The following is an 18,646-nucleotide window of genomic DNA, read 5'->3' on the forward strand; positions in this document are numbered from 1 at the left end:
ATTAGTTGGGTTAAAAAATGTTTTCTGTGATAAAAAAAAGTCTTAATTAATCCTCAGTTTTTGGACATCGGCCCATTCATCAGCGATCGTCCATCATCATTGATATATTGAAAGATGAACTTAAGCCTTTTATACTTACAAGGCCTTCATGATTAACAAGACCTACTGATGATTGATGATGCCCAAAACAGTTCGATAACCAAAACTATTAGAGAAAAGAAAAATCTATCCTTTAAATAAACGACCATTATGGGCCTGAAAGTCTCGACACTACGCTTGATAGGTGCGTATGATATTACACATGCTTTTATAGAAAGAGAAGCCCAATGAAAACCTGAAATTTACGTCTTACCTCATAAATGCAATTTCACATGTTGATAAAAAAAATATTGTAAGAGCGAAGTAGTATTCTACTATTTTCCAATATATTCTCGGACAATCGAATTCCTCTGGACCAGCTACCACTTGTGCCAACATTATTCGTTTCAAGAAATTACTTATTTAAAGTGTTCCTACATACCTAAAGACGGAATCTGTACTTGCGATGTAGATTAGACATTACATGCAGAGTGAAAATATTCTCATTAAGATAAAGGAAGTCCAGTTCTCAATGAATTTAAAATAAATAATTGAGAGTAGTGTCATCGGAATTATTAACTTATGGACTTTAAAATCATTTTTTATCCAAAGCTATATTCAAATTGTTAATTGCCTTTGTTCAATCAACAGATGAAAAGTATAAAAACTAATAAAATTTGTTTAATTTCAATAACATTGAGAACATAAGAAGCTGAAGTGAAAGAATTGTTATTTTATTTGTTTATGTATTTTATTTTATTACTATTATTATTTTTGAAGATTTAAGGCATTGAAAATAAAAAATAGTAATTTCTACGTAAATTTTACTTTACCTTCCTTATATGCGCTTGTCTTTTAGGATGCCTATGATACATTTCATCACATGAAACACAGAAAGTCTGTTGATTGCATTGAGTGCAGCGTACCGCTGGGGCAGAAGAACCACAAAGATCACATCGTTTTCCATCACTTTTTGGTTTCCCATCAACTAAATTTATTTAAAAAATTAAAATATATGTAAATTAAATGAAAATAAGAAAGAAAGCATGTTCGATAAAATAAATATAAAAATTAATGGTATTGTACTTTACATCCCTTAATTCGAACATATAATTAATAAATAAACCCTTAATTCGAACATATAATTAATAAATAAATTATAGAAAAAATATGGTTTGGTTAAAATTTAAGTGGATTAATTTCAATCATTTTAACCTTTTTCTTAAAAAAAAAATCCAAAGCTTGCAGAACGATCTTAATATGCTAAATTAATTCGTTCTTTTCTTGATAAAGAATACCTCATTTAAATCTATGGGAAATTTGCTGGCACGGCGTATATACTCGTATTTCGTAAATTACAGGCTTAAGTCTTTTTAAATAATTTGAAAAGAATTAAGTGTTGCGCATTTAAGAAAATTATTATATAAAGCATAATGTGTCAGTTAGTTTTAACGATGAACAAAACTGAGCAGCAATAAAGGCCTGTACTATTAAAATTTTAAACTTCAAAAATAAAGCTTAATCATATTGATTTAATGCTTAAATAAAATTGTCCAAAAAACTTGATTAGTTAGTCTCTATCAACATTTACTCCAAATTGTTTCAAAATTTAGAGCTGGATTAAGTACGCAGTTATTTTTAGATTTCAATCCTTACTCTTTTCAATCACTAATTGTTAAAGAAAAAAATATCTATTTTTTGTGTGGACTGAATAATATTTTAAACTTAATTTAAAAATACGAAATATGTTAAGAAGTTGTTTCTTGCGAAGTTTTATTTTTGGTTTAATTTAATTGCTTTATTTTTTCTGGATCGGCTTTCCTCAACATTCCGAGCCAATAACATTTCAATGCCAACTGATGTTGTTAGATAATAATTTATTGAACACTGTCATATGCATTCGTATTTTCATCTTTACTTCAAGAACTTTTTTTTTAAGGAAACAATTTGTTGAAGTAAATGCTATTGCTACATTTTTTCTACATCTGCTTAATTCTACAACAATAATTTTACAGCTCTCCACTTCTCGGTTTTTTCAAATGCTACAATTTGAGTATTTCAATTTTTTATGAGATTAAAAGTTTTAAAACAATAAAATGGAAACAAATTATTGTTTTTTTTTATAAGTACGAGAGGCCAACAAAGAATTCCAAACTAAATAAACATTTTAAGGGGTCAAAGCTAAGTGCAGCAAATTGAATTACGCTTTCATTATAGGACTTTTGATCATTGCTTCTTTAAAAGCAATCTGTTTCTAATGAAAGATGAAATAAATTAAGATAATTAGTTTTTACTATCATTTCTAACAAATTTAAGGAAGTTATCAACAATTTTAATAGTAAAGAAGCCTTAAAAAAGTTATAATTAAGTTTTTGACAGACTATTTTTGAAACTAAAAGTACGTACTTCTCTAAATAGTTAATTTTTTTTTAAAGAAATTTTCAAAAATTGACAAAATTTTAAGAGAAATGATATGGAGTTTATAATTTGCATACGATTAAAATAAATTTATTCACCTAAATTACGATGTATAGTATTTGAGTATGTTTGTTGTCCAGGAAACTCTATTACTTCATAATCAGGTTCCACAGAAGGAATATCGTCCGGAGGGGGTGGTGGCGGAGGTGGAAGAACGCTTCCTCTTGCCTGCTGAAATTATAAAATTATTATTATTATTAAATAGAATTTAAATTCATACCTCTTTTAATGAGTACATTGTTTTTCGCCTTTACATAAAAAAAAGGTATTAAGGGTTCAGTGTCTAGCTACAGAGACGTTTCTTTAATCAACACTGTTGGCATATTATTTTCTGGTTTAATCGAAGTAGGTTCAATTTTGGTTCGAAAATAATAATATACTACATGAATTTCATATCGGCATGTGACCCAATTATTCAACACTAGATAAAATAGGGCTAGGAGTGAAAAGACCCGAATAATTATGCTTTCTTTATAGATTTTTTCATCTGAATTCCACTGTATTCCCTGCCTTTTGGACAAACGAATAATATTATTTCTTTCCATAAAGTTCCTACCAATTTTTAAAAATTTATTTACAGGCACTAAGGCTCCTGTTTTGGTGTAAGGATGACAATTGAGGTTGTTAATAAGTACAAGTATTTGGGGCTTACATTAACTTCTACTCTAACAATTTCAAAACATTTGAAAAACAAACTGGAGAAGTGAAAAGAGCCACAACGTACTTTGGTAACAGTTTGTAGAGAATAAAAATATGTCTTTATTCTCTTTTTTATATCAACTGAAAATATAATCTATGAAATATAATATCCGAACAAGTAGATATTCAATATGTTCAGAATCCCATTCTGCTTTCATTCATTAAGAAACCCAGTTTCCTACAATTTTCTTTTTTTTCACTTTCAAACATCAACTTGATTGTGAATTAAAATTATTTCAATTACCAAACCACAAATATCCTAGAATTTTGATGAATTTTATAAACTCACTTATTCTAAAAATGAGGAATTCTTAAATTTTTCCCTTGGAATAAAATGTACCAAGAGGAAGGTAACAAGAAGAAATGGTGAACAGTTCAACATTAGATGGATTCTTAAGATCAGAGAAGATGTACTGGATCTTAATTAATAACATTTTAAAGACACGGATGTCCTCTTCAGAGCATGTTAAAATCTTCTTTAAGAAGAGTAAATCATTTACAAAGGGCATTTCCATTCGACGATTCTGACCCAAATTTTCACTTTAAATAGTCGCTTGTTTCTTTACATCTAAACAGTGTGCGAAAATACTATGTTTCGTCTTCCCTTGTATATCACAAACAGATATGTAGACGTCAGGTTTTAGAAAGGCAAGGGAGAATGAAACTCCATTTGCTAAAATATTTGTTTACACTAGAATTACCAAAAAGTTTATTTCACATCTAAATTCAATTTCGAAAAACACAATTTTCCGCTTTGTTGGCATAATATGACAATTTGATTAGGCATAGTCTTAATCTTTGTTTTTAGATATTTAGTTTCATTCGAAAATGTTTGACCTAACGCTGTCAAATTTTACAAAAAATAAAAAAAGAAGAAAAGAGTATACATTTCCTTGAGATTCCTACTTGGCAACCTCGTAACATCTTATTTTTACTGATGCGCCCACGTTAAAAATAGTTAGCGGATATATCACTTAAATGGTAATTTTTTTTAATAAAAATTATTGAATTAAATTAATTTAAATAACTTTCAAAAAACAGTAACATGAAAGTCTGTTCAAATGTTAAATGAATTTTTAATTTTAAATTATAAATATCACATTAATACTATTTACATAATGAAATAATAATTTGAATTATATTTGAATTATTACTATTTTATAGTAATCTATGATTCTATCGTGTCTAAATATAAGCTAGACCTAATAATGATACCTAAATCTAAAAATAACGAAGTTCAGTGTCCCTTACTTCTTTAATAAGACCCTAAACAAAACTAGTTATTGATTCCACAAAATATGTGTATTCGAAACCAAATTATTCGATTATTAAAAGTAATAATTATATGCTATACGAATCTTCCCGCAGAATTCTTAAAATCTGTGAAACAAAATGTTTTGATATAATCAAAGGAGTTCCTATAAAAAAAGGAATAGAAATTTTTAGAGATAAGAGTAATAATATTATTTTATTTATAATTTTAAAAACATTTAAGTACTAAAAAAATTGAAGTTAATAAAAATTTAAATAGTTCTACCAAACAGTTAAATTCCAAGTGGTATTTCTTAGCAGACTGTTGCCAAAATTATTCGCGTATTTTATATTTATTGTTTTCAGGATTGCCGAAAGTGGAATTATTTGCGTTTCAAATACGCTAATATTAGTAGTTCAATCATGACACTACGCCTGCCTTCTTAATACCTACCATTTCTCAATGAAAAAAAAAAAAGATTTACTTTAGAATTTTGGAAAAAGAGAAAATGATAATGCATTTGTATAAACAGAGGGTGAAAACTAAAAACTTGACAGTTTTCTGTCATTTCCATCAAAAACCTGGGGCTTCTGAAGAGCCTGGGTACCTACGGCAGAGAATTAGTTGTAGGAGAGAAATACTCTCAACTAGAGCTTTTCTATGACAGTTTTCTTCAGAATATTTAGGGAGGGCAATAGAAGGGAGGAGCAACTTGGATCCAGGAAGAGCTTACTCCTAAAGCCGACTCCAATTTCTCTTTCTTCTTCAGGAACTTTTCTAAGGGTCACCGGTTGTGTTTCATCAAAAGAAATAGTTTGAATTCCCTTAAGTACCATACCTACGCTATCATGTAGCAATAGGTAGATAAGCAGTATTTATTTGAGTTAATAAGGATAAGATCTGGCATCAAATTTTGTTCTTAACTAAGCACTTAACATGTTTTACTAAAACTCACATCACTCACTAAAATAATTTTAAGTTAAATTAAGTTAATAAGTTAAAATAAGTTTACTAAGATGACCTTAATTGTAAAAAGACAGTGAATGTTAAACTCATTACCCTCTTTCATAGAGAAATTACATTTCTATTATTTTTAAAAGAAATTATTTAAGTAAAAATTATTATTAGAGGTGCTAAGTTAATTTAAAAAAGAATGCGTATGAGCAGCAGGAAGCAATACAAGTTTAGCTGATAGCTGTTGCCAATTTCTTGAATAATTTACTCTCTTTAAAAATTTAATACCAAATTTTTATCTATTCGCAAAATTTTGGTTGATTATGATGGAATGAAATTAAAAGAGATAAATGTGATTATTAGGTGAATCTGACCCAAAAAGGATGACAAAGAAACCTGCATAAAAACATTAAGCTCCATGATGACAAGTCTTTTATTTGTATACAATAAACACAAATTATCCTTCAATTAAAAATAAGTAGGAGCCATATTTATTTATGCGGTTAATCAACATAAACAATTAACGTCATTTTGGTCGTTTTAACGAACAAAAATCTCCCTCCTTAAAGAAGGGCACCAATGGTACCCAAAAAGCACTGAGAAGAATACTTCTCAACTTTCAACTTTCTCTGGCTATTGCCGAATATTCTTTTTCTGGCTTAATGATTCATTATGATTCAGAAAGCAATTTTATTGTTACATTTTCAAAAAAGTATGTTTGTAATGTTTTCAGAAAATTAGAGTAATTTTAAGTACGAAAAATTAGAAAATCAATTCATTAAAGGGAACTTTAAATAAATACAATTGTCAGATCGCTTTATTCAGATTAAAATTGTAGAAATGAACTAGTTCACAACGTTCCTCTTCGAGAATAAGAAAATTAACATATATCTGCAACTTTTTTCCAAATTTTAAATTAATTACAAACAAAAACAAATTAACGTTGTTTTACACCAAACTAAAAAATCTGGCCCGAAATATCAAGTCTCCTCTTATTCTAAGTGGGAAATTTTCTTAATATATTTTTTGAAAAATATTTCAAATAAAAGGTCCAGAGAATACAAAAAACTAAAATTTAGCGTTTATATTAACGTTCGCATTCCAAATAGACAATGCTAAATTGAACAGACGGAAATAAATCGCCAGTAGAATGAACCTTGCATACTTGGTCTATTTATTCTATACCGATTTATTTGGAAGCAGTTAAATAAACCTGTTACCTTCTAATTAATTAATTTTTAAAAACAGCCGCAATGATTAAAAAAAAATAAATGTGAACTTTTCCTCTGTTTTCTTTACCAGGTCCTATTATTTTTTCTAAACTCACTATAATTACGTCCGTAACTATAAGTGATTATATTCTGAATATTTAAAAAAAGTTTATTACGTTTGGTACGTTTAATTGATGAAAGATTTTTTTTTTAATGTTCATATTTACTCACTCGGAGCAATAGGTTTAATTTCATAATAGTGGACGGAAAGTTAGTTATAATTATAAAATAAAAATCCTGTGGAGTATCTTGGGTGAATGGAATGGGAATGTTCCTTGTAGAGCGGAAAAGCAGATTGTTACTTGTTCTACAGGAAGTCAATTCAGCAATTTCAGAGGCATCAGTTCAGAAATGAGTCCACAGGGTTGGTGGTATATTACTTCAGGAAATATTCGCGCTTTGTATAACGCAGACAGGGAAACGAATGTAGATATTATAAGCTCATCTTTAACGGATTTGAAAATTACAGTAACGAGACTGGTAGGTTTAACATATCAAATATGTCAGAGGACAATCTGTGGCCTAGTTCTTGTGCCTTAGAGCACACACACGACTTTAACTATAATTCTTGAGATTCTAAGGTACTCAAATGAATATAATTTCACACTGCATGGTGTTTAAAAATAATCTATATTGAAAAATAAAAAAAAACCTTACCAGCCACTGAGGCATGGATCTCGCCGCTCTCAATCTTGCAGATGGACTGGTTGCTGTTGGCAGTGGGCGCCATTTTTCATTGCTCTGGAAAAAAAAATTATAAGTATATAATGTAAAAGTTTACATTTAAATTGTAATGTGACATTGTGTCCTCATAACTTAAGAAGAATAAACTGTTATTAACTGTACTGACTTGAATTCGAAGATATCATTCGATGCGAAAATCACAAACGATGTTCTTTCCCTTCAATCTCCTTTTTTTCCACAATTGCAAAACTTTATTAATTTTAGAATGATTAAATTTTGTCGTGTGGACGAAGCTTGCCACATTTTACAGGATTTTAATTGCTAGCTTAACATTGGCATTAAAAAAATCTAGTAAATACGAGTTTTCAAACTTGAAATTTAATTTTGGGGAATACTGTTGAAGTGAAGATAAAAACGTTACTAAGAACTCTTCAAAATCATAGTCTTTGAAGTTAGTCTTCAAAAACCTTTTACAATTACACTTAAAAATTCACAGTAAGAGGATACATTTAAATCAAAATCATTCAAGCCCCTCAAGGGCAATCGCTAACATATATTTACATGAAATTTGCTTCAATAAGTTGTAGTTATAATTTACATATAATTTATGTACTAAGTTTAAAGGGAATAGCTCGAACCTGTAAAACTTTAATACGCGAACCTATTTTTGCGACCTCCCTCCGTTACTGGATTTTCTCCTAACAAAAGTAGATGGACTTTCTTCTTACCAAACTAACTCAACCCTCTTTTTATCCTTTTTTTTTCACTACAGTAAGAGGCGCCACAAATGAATAGAGTAAAAATTAAGTAAGGAACCTAACTTTTAGTAACTTACTACAATTGGTTTTCTTTGAACTAACCAAAATACCCGCTTTATTATACTCGAACTCACTAGAATCACTGTTTCCTGTGTAGATACTCTTAACCCTTAACCATTTTTAAAAGTAAATGATAAGGATAATAATTAATTAAGATCCATACTAAAATCCGAAAAATGGAACATTTTAGAAGCTTAAAAATTGGACACACACAAGTCTACTGCCCTCCAAAATCTCCAAACTGGACTATTTCAAAAAAGAACAAGAAAAAAATTTAATACTCAAAAAACAAAGTTTAAAAATTTATGTTGCAGTCAATTGGGAAAAAAAATAATAATTCAATTATGCAAAAAACGAAAAAATCTGCCGGAGAAAGCACACTTCACTCATTGATCTCCAAAGCGCAAATACAATGTAAATTTTAAATTTATACAATTTCCATTATTGAATGTCATCATTTACGTAGATGGATGTTCGTAGATAAGTGAGTGTGTTTGTGTTTGAAACCAATTTCTAAAAGAGCTTTTTGAGTGATTCTTATGCAAACGATCTGACTGATTTTTCAAGGTTCAATTTGAAAAAAGAAAATCTTGACTGCTAATATTTAAAACATTCGTTATTAACTAGATTATTTTCTTGTCAATGGACAAAACGATCTAAACATAAAATTTATAATGTCAAATCATTTTAATTTCTATGCAAAAAGTTATAAAGAACACTTTTAAGATTTAATTTGTATGGAAAGTGCAGTGAGAAAAATTGCATACTTGAAAAAAAAAATCTGTAAATTGATCTTACGATTATCAACTTTTTTGAAATAAAATAATATCATCCGTGTCCATGTTTAGCTTAGGCTAAAAGCATAGATTTATTACTTAATACTTTATTTAGCACATGAATTCCGTCTTGTGTAAAATTATTAAAATGTATGTGGAGTTGAGTTAGATGTTTAAACTCTTTTAAACATGAAACTAAGTGTTTTGTTATGTTTTTACAGAAGTAAATAACCAAATAGAAACTTGGTTGCCACTACGAAGAAAATATATTCTGTTATGAAAAAAAAAAAAAAAAAAAACAGAAAAATATCTCTTACTTGCATGATGGTATTCCTTGATCCGGAAAAATGAACCTACTGTTCGTTAGTTGTAGGAAGTACTTGCTTTACGCCAGTGCCAAACCCCTACTGTTTTATATTTAGCATCACACCTCTTATAGCTGACAATGTGCCAAAAAAGATGGGAATATTGGGATCCACACTTACAGTGGGGAGAAAGAAGAGTGTATTTTGCTAGTGTAAGGAAATATCCCCATTTTTCTTCAGTCATTGACAGTGAGACTAGAAGAGGAATGTCATATGGAGAGGAGATATTATAGTGTACATTAGAATGGAAGATGCTGACGCATTTTCACTTATATATTCACCAAAAACATTTTGACGAACAAGGGAGTCACAAATTTTATTTTATTTTTTTAAAAATTGTTTGATTAAAACCAATAGTTTACCACAACTTTGGCATTTATTCAAAAGAGAATTCACATTCCTTAATGACAGAAACGTTTTGTATTGCTTTTCTATTCGTTGTAATCTCTTCCAATTGAATGAGTTGCCACAGATAAAGGGGTAGTAAAAAAATTACATTTCAGTAGTGGCATAAACAGCTTTTTTGGGATAAAAATAAATAAATAACCTTTCTTTCTATGCATTTGTACAGAAAAAAGGGAGAGTGACAGATTAACCTACGCAGGAGGGTGGTTAGAGGTGTCCCCTAAGCATGAATCCTCCATTGTGCTTGTAATTATAAATATAATTCTCTAATCTAAAAATTTGACGTAAGTTTAGATCAGATTAGATTTGGTGGGTGTTGGCCAGTAGTCTTTGCCATCACAACCCAGGGAATCTGATTGACACCCTTTAGATTGAGCATCTCTGCAATGGTGACGGTTTGATTGTTCTTAAAGAGTTTGGTTACATGTTCCTAAGAAGCTAGAAAGCAACAGTTTTTTTTTTTCTGAAGAAAAACTCTCAGCCGTAACCCGCCATTCACACTAAAGGGAAGTAGACAATCAATACATAACGCGATTCTTCCTCTTACTTACTAACATCTGGTAAGCTGTAGTTAAAAACCAGGCGATGCCCGTTTATTTAGTTTACCACGTTCATTTAGCCGAAGGGTCCGTCAAATAGTCAAAGACCACATCGAAAAGCTAATCTCTATGGAGGAATTGTACCTAGGTAAACGTTAACGAATGGCTAATAATGAACATTTTGGCCTGCCTCTGATCTGGGATTTTCACAAACTATTGCTACGACTGATGTACATTCAGCTTTGTTGGCTGCTCTTTTGGGCATTTTGAAATGCCTTAAGTGACTCATATTCTTTAAAGGTACCATATAGAAATCTTTCCGGACCTTTATGCATATAATTTTGAATACCAAATATAAGAGAACCTTAGGGTACTTCAACAGAGCGAAACTAGATTTTATCTCCATTAAAGTAATGATATCTTCCAACTAATACTAGACTTGAGACAGTCTGTTGCTTTTATGGGATTTGAGCATTAAAGCGTCACGTGGCTTGGTAGTTGTGTAACTGGTTGAATGATTGTGATGAATGGGAATTGAGGAGATGAATTGGCTGGTTAAGTTTAGAAAGAGTGAATTAAAAATTCTAAAGTTTAGTTTGAGTTCTAATATTAGCTTTAGTTTACTATTAGCAATGTAAGTTTGATATTTTGTTAGGTGTCTATAATAAATGTAATTTACTGATTAAATGGGGATGAATGAAATGGAATTTTAGTTAGAAATGATCAGCACAGGAACACAGTAGTATACTTGACGGAATATGTTAAGCAGGTCAATTATTAGTTGGAGTTTGTGATTCGTGGTTCTCCTCGGCTGATCAACATAGACATTAGGTATGTGCTAAGCGTTAGTAGGCATTATTTATTCAACATTCTTAAGAGACGTATGAACGTCAGCTCAGATACTGCCCTTATTCGGTTATTTAAAAAAAGCTATTCTTTAATATTAAGGATACTTAATTATAATATTTATATTATATCCCATAGAAATCGTATTTTGAAAATATCCTCAGAAACCATTTCATTAAAAATTACTAGAAAGTGATTGTATCACAATAAAATGGAATAATTTTTAAATCAAAAAGTAATTTATTTGATTTACAAACCAAACCCTTTGCGCTAAAATAAAAATTCTAGGTGCCCACTGTAATATGAAATAATAGTCGAAATTATTTTCATTTTTTTTACTTACTGGTTTTTAATTATTAGATATTAGGATATTACGTAACTTTGAAGTAAATGTTATCTAATATTAAATAAATAAAAAAGTAGACACAAAGAAATAGAAAATAATGAAAGAGGGAAGAATTTTCTAATGCAAAGAAACTGCCTGCCAATGATGACTGTCAATGTCAGGCTGATCTCCCCCTTTCTCTTTTTTTATAATTGTAATACAAACTATGTTGGTGCTTAAACATACTCTTGCTGAAATTAAAGTAATAAAATGTACAATTATTACCACCTATATATTATTCAGTACTATAAAGAAATGCAGAACTCCTGAATGTTACGAAAAACATGATCTGAATATCTTCTGTAGCAAGATTTTTTTTTAAGATTGCCATGGGTTTACCTTAGTTTATAGAAAAATCTCAGAAAAAAAAAACGTGGAACGTTTACTGCCTATTAAGGCTGATAGTATCAGAATCTCTCTCTCTATATATATATGAGAAAGAAAGTGAGCGAGAAAGAGAGGCAATAACGGCGGGTTGGCGTAATGGTTTCGGAACTTGGATTTTTTTTTCTCCAGTTCGAAATCCGAATTAGGTACTTTTTATTTGTTGACGGAAACGTTAATAGTAAAGTATGTACTTCTGTCTTGGTTCATGACACCTAATGGGGAGTTAGGCGTTAACCTCGCCAGAAGAAATAGGTGATTGCTTGACTTTACAAACAGAGAATAATAGCACTCACATAAACATTTAACTACCTCAATTGAATTTACTAATAGTTTTTGAAACAAACAATTTATTATAAAAGATTGTTGATTGTTGCTGATACACTACGTTGCCGATCTTTATCCCTGCGTAATGAAGCTCGACATATGTAAATAATTTAAATCTTTTTATTAAATATAAATGGCGGATGAGAAACCAACAAACAAAAGGTTAAATAAAAAATAGAGCTAATAGAAGGGTTTAGCCCAGTGCTCAGAATGATCATGGGGAGATCCCGCGTTTGTTTCCACTTAGATTTTCTTTTCCTAGGAGCTTCTTATGGCTCTCTGTAAGTGAGATATTGTCGTCAGAAATGAGAGAACACATTACGGAGGCCAGTAGTGTACTGTAAAAGGCTCTGAGCATCAATAACCTCACTTGTTGACTTGCACTAATTAAAAAAATAAATAAAAGTCTATCCATTTATCCAAAACCAACAATTTATGCATAAGCTAAATATCAGAGAGTACAAAAAACAAATTTGAAAACGTTTTACTCACCTATATTTAGATGGCTAAATTTCAAATTTTATATCTTATATCTACTGTCAATTACTAAATATAATATTTCACTATGAATGTTATCTCAAAGAGAAGAAACTAATATAAGAAGAAAACTATCTGATAGAAGAATAGAAGTTAAGGATTACCTTCAACCAATTCAAATTACTTTCATGAAAGCTGATTAGACGAATTGATAAACTTTAGGCAGCTTATTTGAACTGGCGGCAACTCCAACTGTCAGATTAGACATCGATACTTGCAACTCGACTTTTTTAGGGAAGAGCGACGTTTTCTCTAACGCCTACTGTTCTGGTAAAATGACACTTTTAAAAGAAGCGTGATATTAGAAACCCACTAAAATCCTGAGAAAATGTTTAAAACCCAAGCGATAATTAAGCAATACGTTGTGTCCAAATGGATCCCTAGGCGGCTGCACATATGAAAAAACTATCATTACACTGTACTGCCTCTTTATAGGAAGGAGGTCCTTGCTCACATAAAAGTGGCCTAAAACCTAAAATGAATATCTATGGGAAAAATGTTACCAGTTACTACATGGTGCAATAAGAATGCTAAGTTTAAAGAAATTGTTTGGAGCCATTTATAAAAATAGAACTAAAAAAGATGAGAAGTTATTGAAAACGAAAATGTAGAGAAACTCAGTAAAGTGGCAGATTTTGTCCAAATCCTTATTTTATTGTTTAAGGCGCGTCAACATCTGAGGACATTGGAGCTTATTTCAGTGCACTACCGGGCTCCTATCAATAGCTTCACTTGATACAAAATTTTGCCAAGCGATTCCTCTACAATGCTGCCTTCTGCATCTTTTTGCCTTTAAATGTTTATTGAGATTTAAAGAAGAGTTTTTTTTTCCTTCTTCTTAAATGGCCTTTAGTTCTTGCTAATTAGCCAGAGGGTAAAAGAGTTTAAAACACAACTTATGTCAAAGCATAACATATCAAACATAACAAGACTTATGTATATATCCATTTTAATTGGAGTTTTATTAATACCATCTTAAAAGCAATTATTAAGTTCTATCTTATCTTTCTTCTTTTTTGTATGCCTCCAATGGGGAGAAAAAATATTATTAATTTAACGTTATTACTAATTTTTAAATTTATGTTAATTTATGCATAATGAAGAAAACTATTGGTTTTCATAACGTTGAGTGGTATTGGGTCCTGGGATCTCCTTGCACTACCGTTTTCCAATTAGTTATCTCTAGAGATATCATTGACCATAACTGGACAGGTAGCCTTTTAGAAAAACAAAAACTATAAAAATCAAGAACAGATTAAACTAGAGGGTTGAATTCATCCATTAAATTATTATTTCTGTTTGAATTAAATTATCTTTAAATAACAACTTAATGGACATCAAAGGAACTGTTGCATTCACTCAAGATCTGAAGTTTGCATGGTAGCATTGTTATACATAATAAAATAAGTAGTTATAATTTCATTATAATGAATTTATGACCAAAATTAAAAAAGGGATTTTTCTCAGTTTAATTCATCCACAATGGGCAATAAACATGTCAGAGAATGGATAGTCATTTACAGCGGATCAAAATTTAGTTCATAGAAGTGTTTAATGAAAATTTGTTAGATAGGTAAATCATTTCGCTTTTTACTATTATCTTTTATTGTTTCAGAGAAATCTGCTTTACAATACTTCATTTGTATTTTGAAATTTTTGAAGAAATAAAAAGCGCTATCTTCTAATATTTAAGTATTTCCTTTATAATCACCGTAATTATACAAATTACAAATTTTGGCTTAAATTAGATCGATTTGGATTAAAAATATGTACTTCGATGCAGGGAGTGACGCAAGAGAAAGTGTGCAGCTGACAAGAGAATCACCCACACGATTAGAATCGAGGTAAGTAGGCAGATGGGGATGATATGTCCCTTTATAAAAACTGGGAACCCTCTATCTTTGCTTGTTTTAAGTGGTTTATCTTCTTAACAACATCAGTGATTGCTTTTAAAAGAGGGTTGCTACTGGTTGGTTTTAGTAAATTATTAAATTTTCACCAAAAATCTTTCAAGACTCCTTAAAGGTTTGTGTACAACACATTATATCAATGCTTATTTTTTACATTTCTGAACTCGTTTATATGTGTGATTCCTTATACCATCTTAAAATGTAACTCGCACTTTGAAGAAATTTCATTTTTCTTTGAATGCTTTTTTTTTTTTAAATCAGTTAACACTTATGTGTTAAATTAAATAACACTTACTTAGTATTGTTCAACGAATATTAATCACATCTATTTGAACAAAATTTTATGCAGTTGATAGCTAAAAGTAAACAATTTTTTTAATTCGCTGATGCTTAGCGGAGATTGATGATGTTGAGAACATGATCGGTAATAAATATTCAAAAAAAAAGTCACTAAGGATATTGGATGATATAAAAAAAAAAAAATCAAAATTTGGCTAAGTACAAATTGAAAGTGGTACATGTGACAAATTCGTACACTCGCTCGATTTTCTCTTGTTTAATTTCTCAATGAACACATGAACGTTTTTTGAAACTTTGAAATTAAATGAAAAAATCGCCAGAGATCACAAAATTTGAACGATAAAGTGGCTTCCGCTCAAACTAATATTTCCAATATTAAATAAAAACGCAAAAATAATGCTAAGATTTTTTTGATTCTCACTTTTTTGTTTAAGGATTCGACGAAAAAATGGTCATAGTGCCTTTACTAAAAAGAATTCAAATTTTTTAATCATAAAAGATAACACAATTTATGATCAGTTAAAATTTAATGAACTGCTTGGAGTGGGGAGGTGATTTATTTGTTCCGAAAATCTTATTGCTGCCATCATGTAACAATACTTATGTATATGTCTTATGACAATACATGTGATAAATATCAAATTTGAACTTTCCATGATATTCCGTTTTTAAATTATCTTGACCTTAAAAACATACATTCAAAGAGAATGAAAAAAAAAAATCGGACTTGAAAGGATATCAAAACAGATTTTTCGGTAAAAATCTAAAATCTACACAATCGCAATACTTTTTTTATTGCAAGTAAACGAAAGTAAACATGTACAATTAATATAAGACAACATAGAAAGTGTGCCAGAAGTCACTTTAAATTCTAGTCATTGAATAGTATTAATAATAAAGAATAAATAAGGTCAAGATTATAAAACTAACTAAAATTTAAAAAGAAAAAAGACAGACTACAAAACTGCTAACAGATGAAAACGCTTAAACAGTTTTCAAGTCCAGTTGCCGGATTCCCAAGCAATCTCCTACACTCAGAGCCAGTCCAGTAATTTTGAATTTTTTTATTATTTAGAACACTATTACGAATTAGGAAAAGCTCCGGACGCCTTTTTCCTCATTTGCTGTCGCGTTCTGGGCGAAAAAAAAAATTGTCTCTTTAAAATTAATTTGATGAATGTAAAATACGCTGTTTTCTAAAAATCACTTTTTCGGATTAGAGACCTCAAAGCATATATTTTCGGTGTATTTAACATATTTATTATTTGAAATTTTACGCATTATTACAAAAAGTTTTAAATCCATTACCTATGACTTTTTTTTTGTAATAGTTATTATTAGATTTCAGAATGAAAATATCAATTAATACTTCTCTTCTATTCTTGTTTGTGGCATTAACAATTTTGATGGTAAATGCGGAGAATGCTCTTGGAGAAGGGAGATTTATGGATCAGCTACAGGTACAAGCATCTCTTCTTTTACTTGCCTATAAGTAGATTCTCAGTTACTGTTTCTTGTAAGAGCAATTTCAAAAATATTAATTATTCAGTAATTATTTCTTACATTTTCTTAAACATTTGTAGATGAATAGCGGCTCCGTCAGTGTAAAAGAATTGGCATCTTGGCTACTATATCTGTCACAGCACCATGACCAACCTCATAAAAGAAATTCGGAAATAATAAACTCTCTTTTGGGAATTCCAAAAGTCCTCATAGATGCAGGACGTTAACTCAAAATCTACATAAGTATAGAGAATAACTAGAGGTCATGTTACAAGAGACTATTTTATTAATTAATTAATTTTGTTGGCATAACTTAGATTTGGAACTCTTTTAAGAAAATAAAAAATAATGCACATCTAATATTTTTAGTTCCCAACAATTAACTCCTTCCTATTTATGGGCTGAAAATACATTTTTTCATTAATGTTCGAAAAGTAGTTTAAGTTTATGTTTATTATTTCCACAATTGAGAATGATTTTTTTTATTAATGGAAAAAATATTTAATTCTATTCGTTTGCAACACTCAAGAATCCAGGCAGCCAAAATTATTCCCATCGCATATCAGACTTAAGGCATTACGGGTGTAATATTTTTTTGTATTTCAATATAAAACATGGTTAAATATATAGATACTATTTTTCGGACAAAAGATTCCATTTCATAATTGAAGAATCTCTTAAGATGTGAATATTGTTTTTGTTTTTGAATTTTTATGTAAAAATATTTTTTTTTTTGAGAGAGAGCTTTAAGATGGACATGAGCCTAAGATTCGCAATTTTTGGCTAAAAACAGTTAATTATGAGCAGTTGCATAAAATTATAAGGACAAGAAATAAATTAAAAAAAAAAAAATTCAATACTTAGTGCTACATTCCAAAATTTAAGGACTGAACTAATGTTAGAAGGTACTACTACAAGCAGTAATATTTATTTATTGCAAAAAATAATTTCTTTAAAATTATAAACGATTTAAGTTAATTTAGCTCTTCATCCTAGAAGCCAAGTGGCAGTTTTCAATGGAGTATCAACTGTCTCGTGTTCGTACTAGCGGTTCCCAAACTATAGATCAGACCTTTAACCTGGATCTATACAGTGTTTCCCAACTTTTAGATTTAGAGAGCTACTGTTCACACCTTGCAGAAAAGGTAAAACTAAACCGAGCAGAAACTAATTATGTGTAGAATATAAATTTTTTCATTGTAATCGATTAAGTATGAAATTGACAAGTTCAGATGAAATCACCTACATGAAATGCTTTGCAGCTATCCCTTGACAATATTAACTACTAGCTTCGTCAGCAGGCATCCCAAACAGCCATTCATCTTTCTTGTAAAAAAAAAGAAAAGAAGTATGTACACTGGGCCAAAAAAGTCTGTGAACACTAACCTAAATTTTATTACTTTTATTATTATCTTATTAGAAACTTCTTTTATTTTCAAATGAAATATACTATTCGATAGAGAGAAACCAGAGTTTTTCATTTTATATTCAATCTTTTATTTTTGTTCAGCAGGAATATCACAATTAAATGTTTAACAAAACAACACCCCAAACGAATGCAAAAAAAGTCTGTGAACAGCTGTATAAATATGTAAAAACATTAAGATAACAAACAGAAAAACGATTGAATAAAGTTTCAAAGTTCTCTATTGTATTGTAGAAACCACTACAGTCAGTTTTGTGAATAAATAATCTAATTAGTACATATTTAACCACTAATATGGAAGTTCCCAGACCAATTCGAGAACTTATTGTGACGTTGCGAAATGAAAGAAAAAGTATTCGAGAAATAGGGAAGATAGTTCAAAAAAACCCTTCAACGGTGCATAATATAATTAAAAAGTACGGAAATGTGATTAGTAGGCCACGCAGTGGACGGCCACCAAAACTTAATTCCTTTCATAAACGGCAAATTCTGAAGTCTGTTCGAGAAGAACCCAGGACAAGCGCTCAAAAAATCAGTCAAGAATTATCAAGTGGTTATGTGTAAGCGTAACACCACATACAATTAGAAATAAATTACATGAATACGATTATTGCGGTCGAGTCCCGAGGAAAAAACCTTTAATCAATAAAATAAATAGTAACCGCCGATTGGATTTCGCGAAAGAATATGTTTCTAAGCCTTCTAGTTT

At 30.0% G+C, this 18,646-nt stretch overlaps 1 protein-coding gene and 1 long non-coding RNA gene across 6 annotated transcripts in view; one reads left to right on the plus strand and one right to left on the minus strand.

The window, feature by feature from the left end:
- LUBEL (Linear Ubiquitin E3 ligase) overlaps positions 1 to 12,846 on the minus strand; it is a 37,331-nt gene extending 24,485 nt beyond the window's left edge. Inside the window, exons 1-4 of one of the 5 annotated variants that reach the window (XM_074130213.1) lie at positions 12,754 to 12,846; positions 7,390 to 7,473; positions 2,595 to 2,727; positions 912 to 1,066 (exon numbers count right to left, since the gene is read on the minus strand). In XM_074130213.1, coding sequence (XP_073986314.1) covers positions 912 to 1,066; positions 2,595 to 2,727; positions 7,390 to 7,404 — 303 coding nt within the window. In that variant the 5' untranslated portion in view covers positions 7,405 to 7,473; positions 12,754 to 12,846. Of the gene's footprint in view, positions 1 to 911; positions 1,067 to 2,594; positions 2,728 to 7,389; positions 7,474 to 7,582; positions 9,278 to 9,327; positions 11,271 to 12,753 lie in introns of those variants that run through there. The other 4 variants (XM_074130211.1, XM_074130214.1, XM_074130210.1 and 1 more) reach the window with 4 other exon arrangements.
- Positions 12,847 to 14,384: 1,538 nt separating this feature from the next.
- Positions 14,385 to 16,731, plus strand: LOC141455319 (uncharacterized). Its single transcript, XR_012459192.1, has 3 exons — positions 14,385 to 14,823; positions 16,350 to 16,468; positions 16,592 to 16,731. It is a non-coding gene; the product is annotated as an uncharacterized lncRNA (long non-coding RNA).
- Positions 16,732 to 18,646: the final 1,915 nt, after the last annotated feature.

The sequence above is a fragment of the Rhodnius prolixus genome, unplaced genomic scaffold, assembly GCF_049639745.1.
Source record: "Rhodnius prolixus isolate KJV_2025 unplaced genomic scaffold, Rpr scaffold_4, whole genome shotgun sequence".
Lineage (NCBI taxonomy): Eukaryota > Metazoa > Arthropoda > Insecta > Hemiptera > Reduviidae > Rhodnius > Rhodnius prolixus.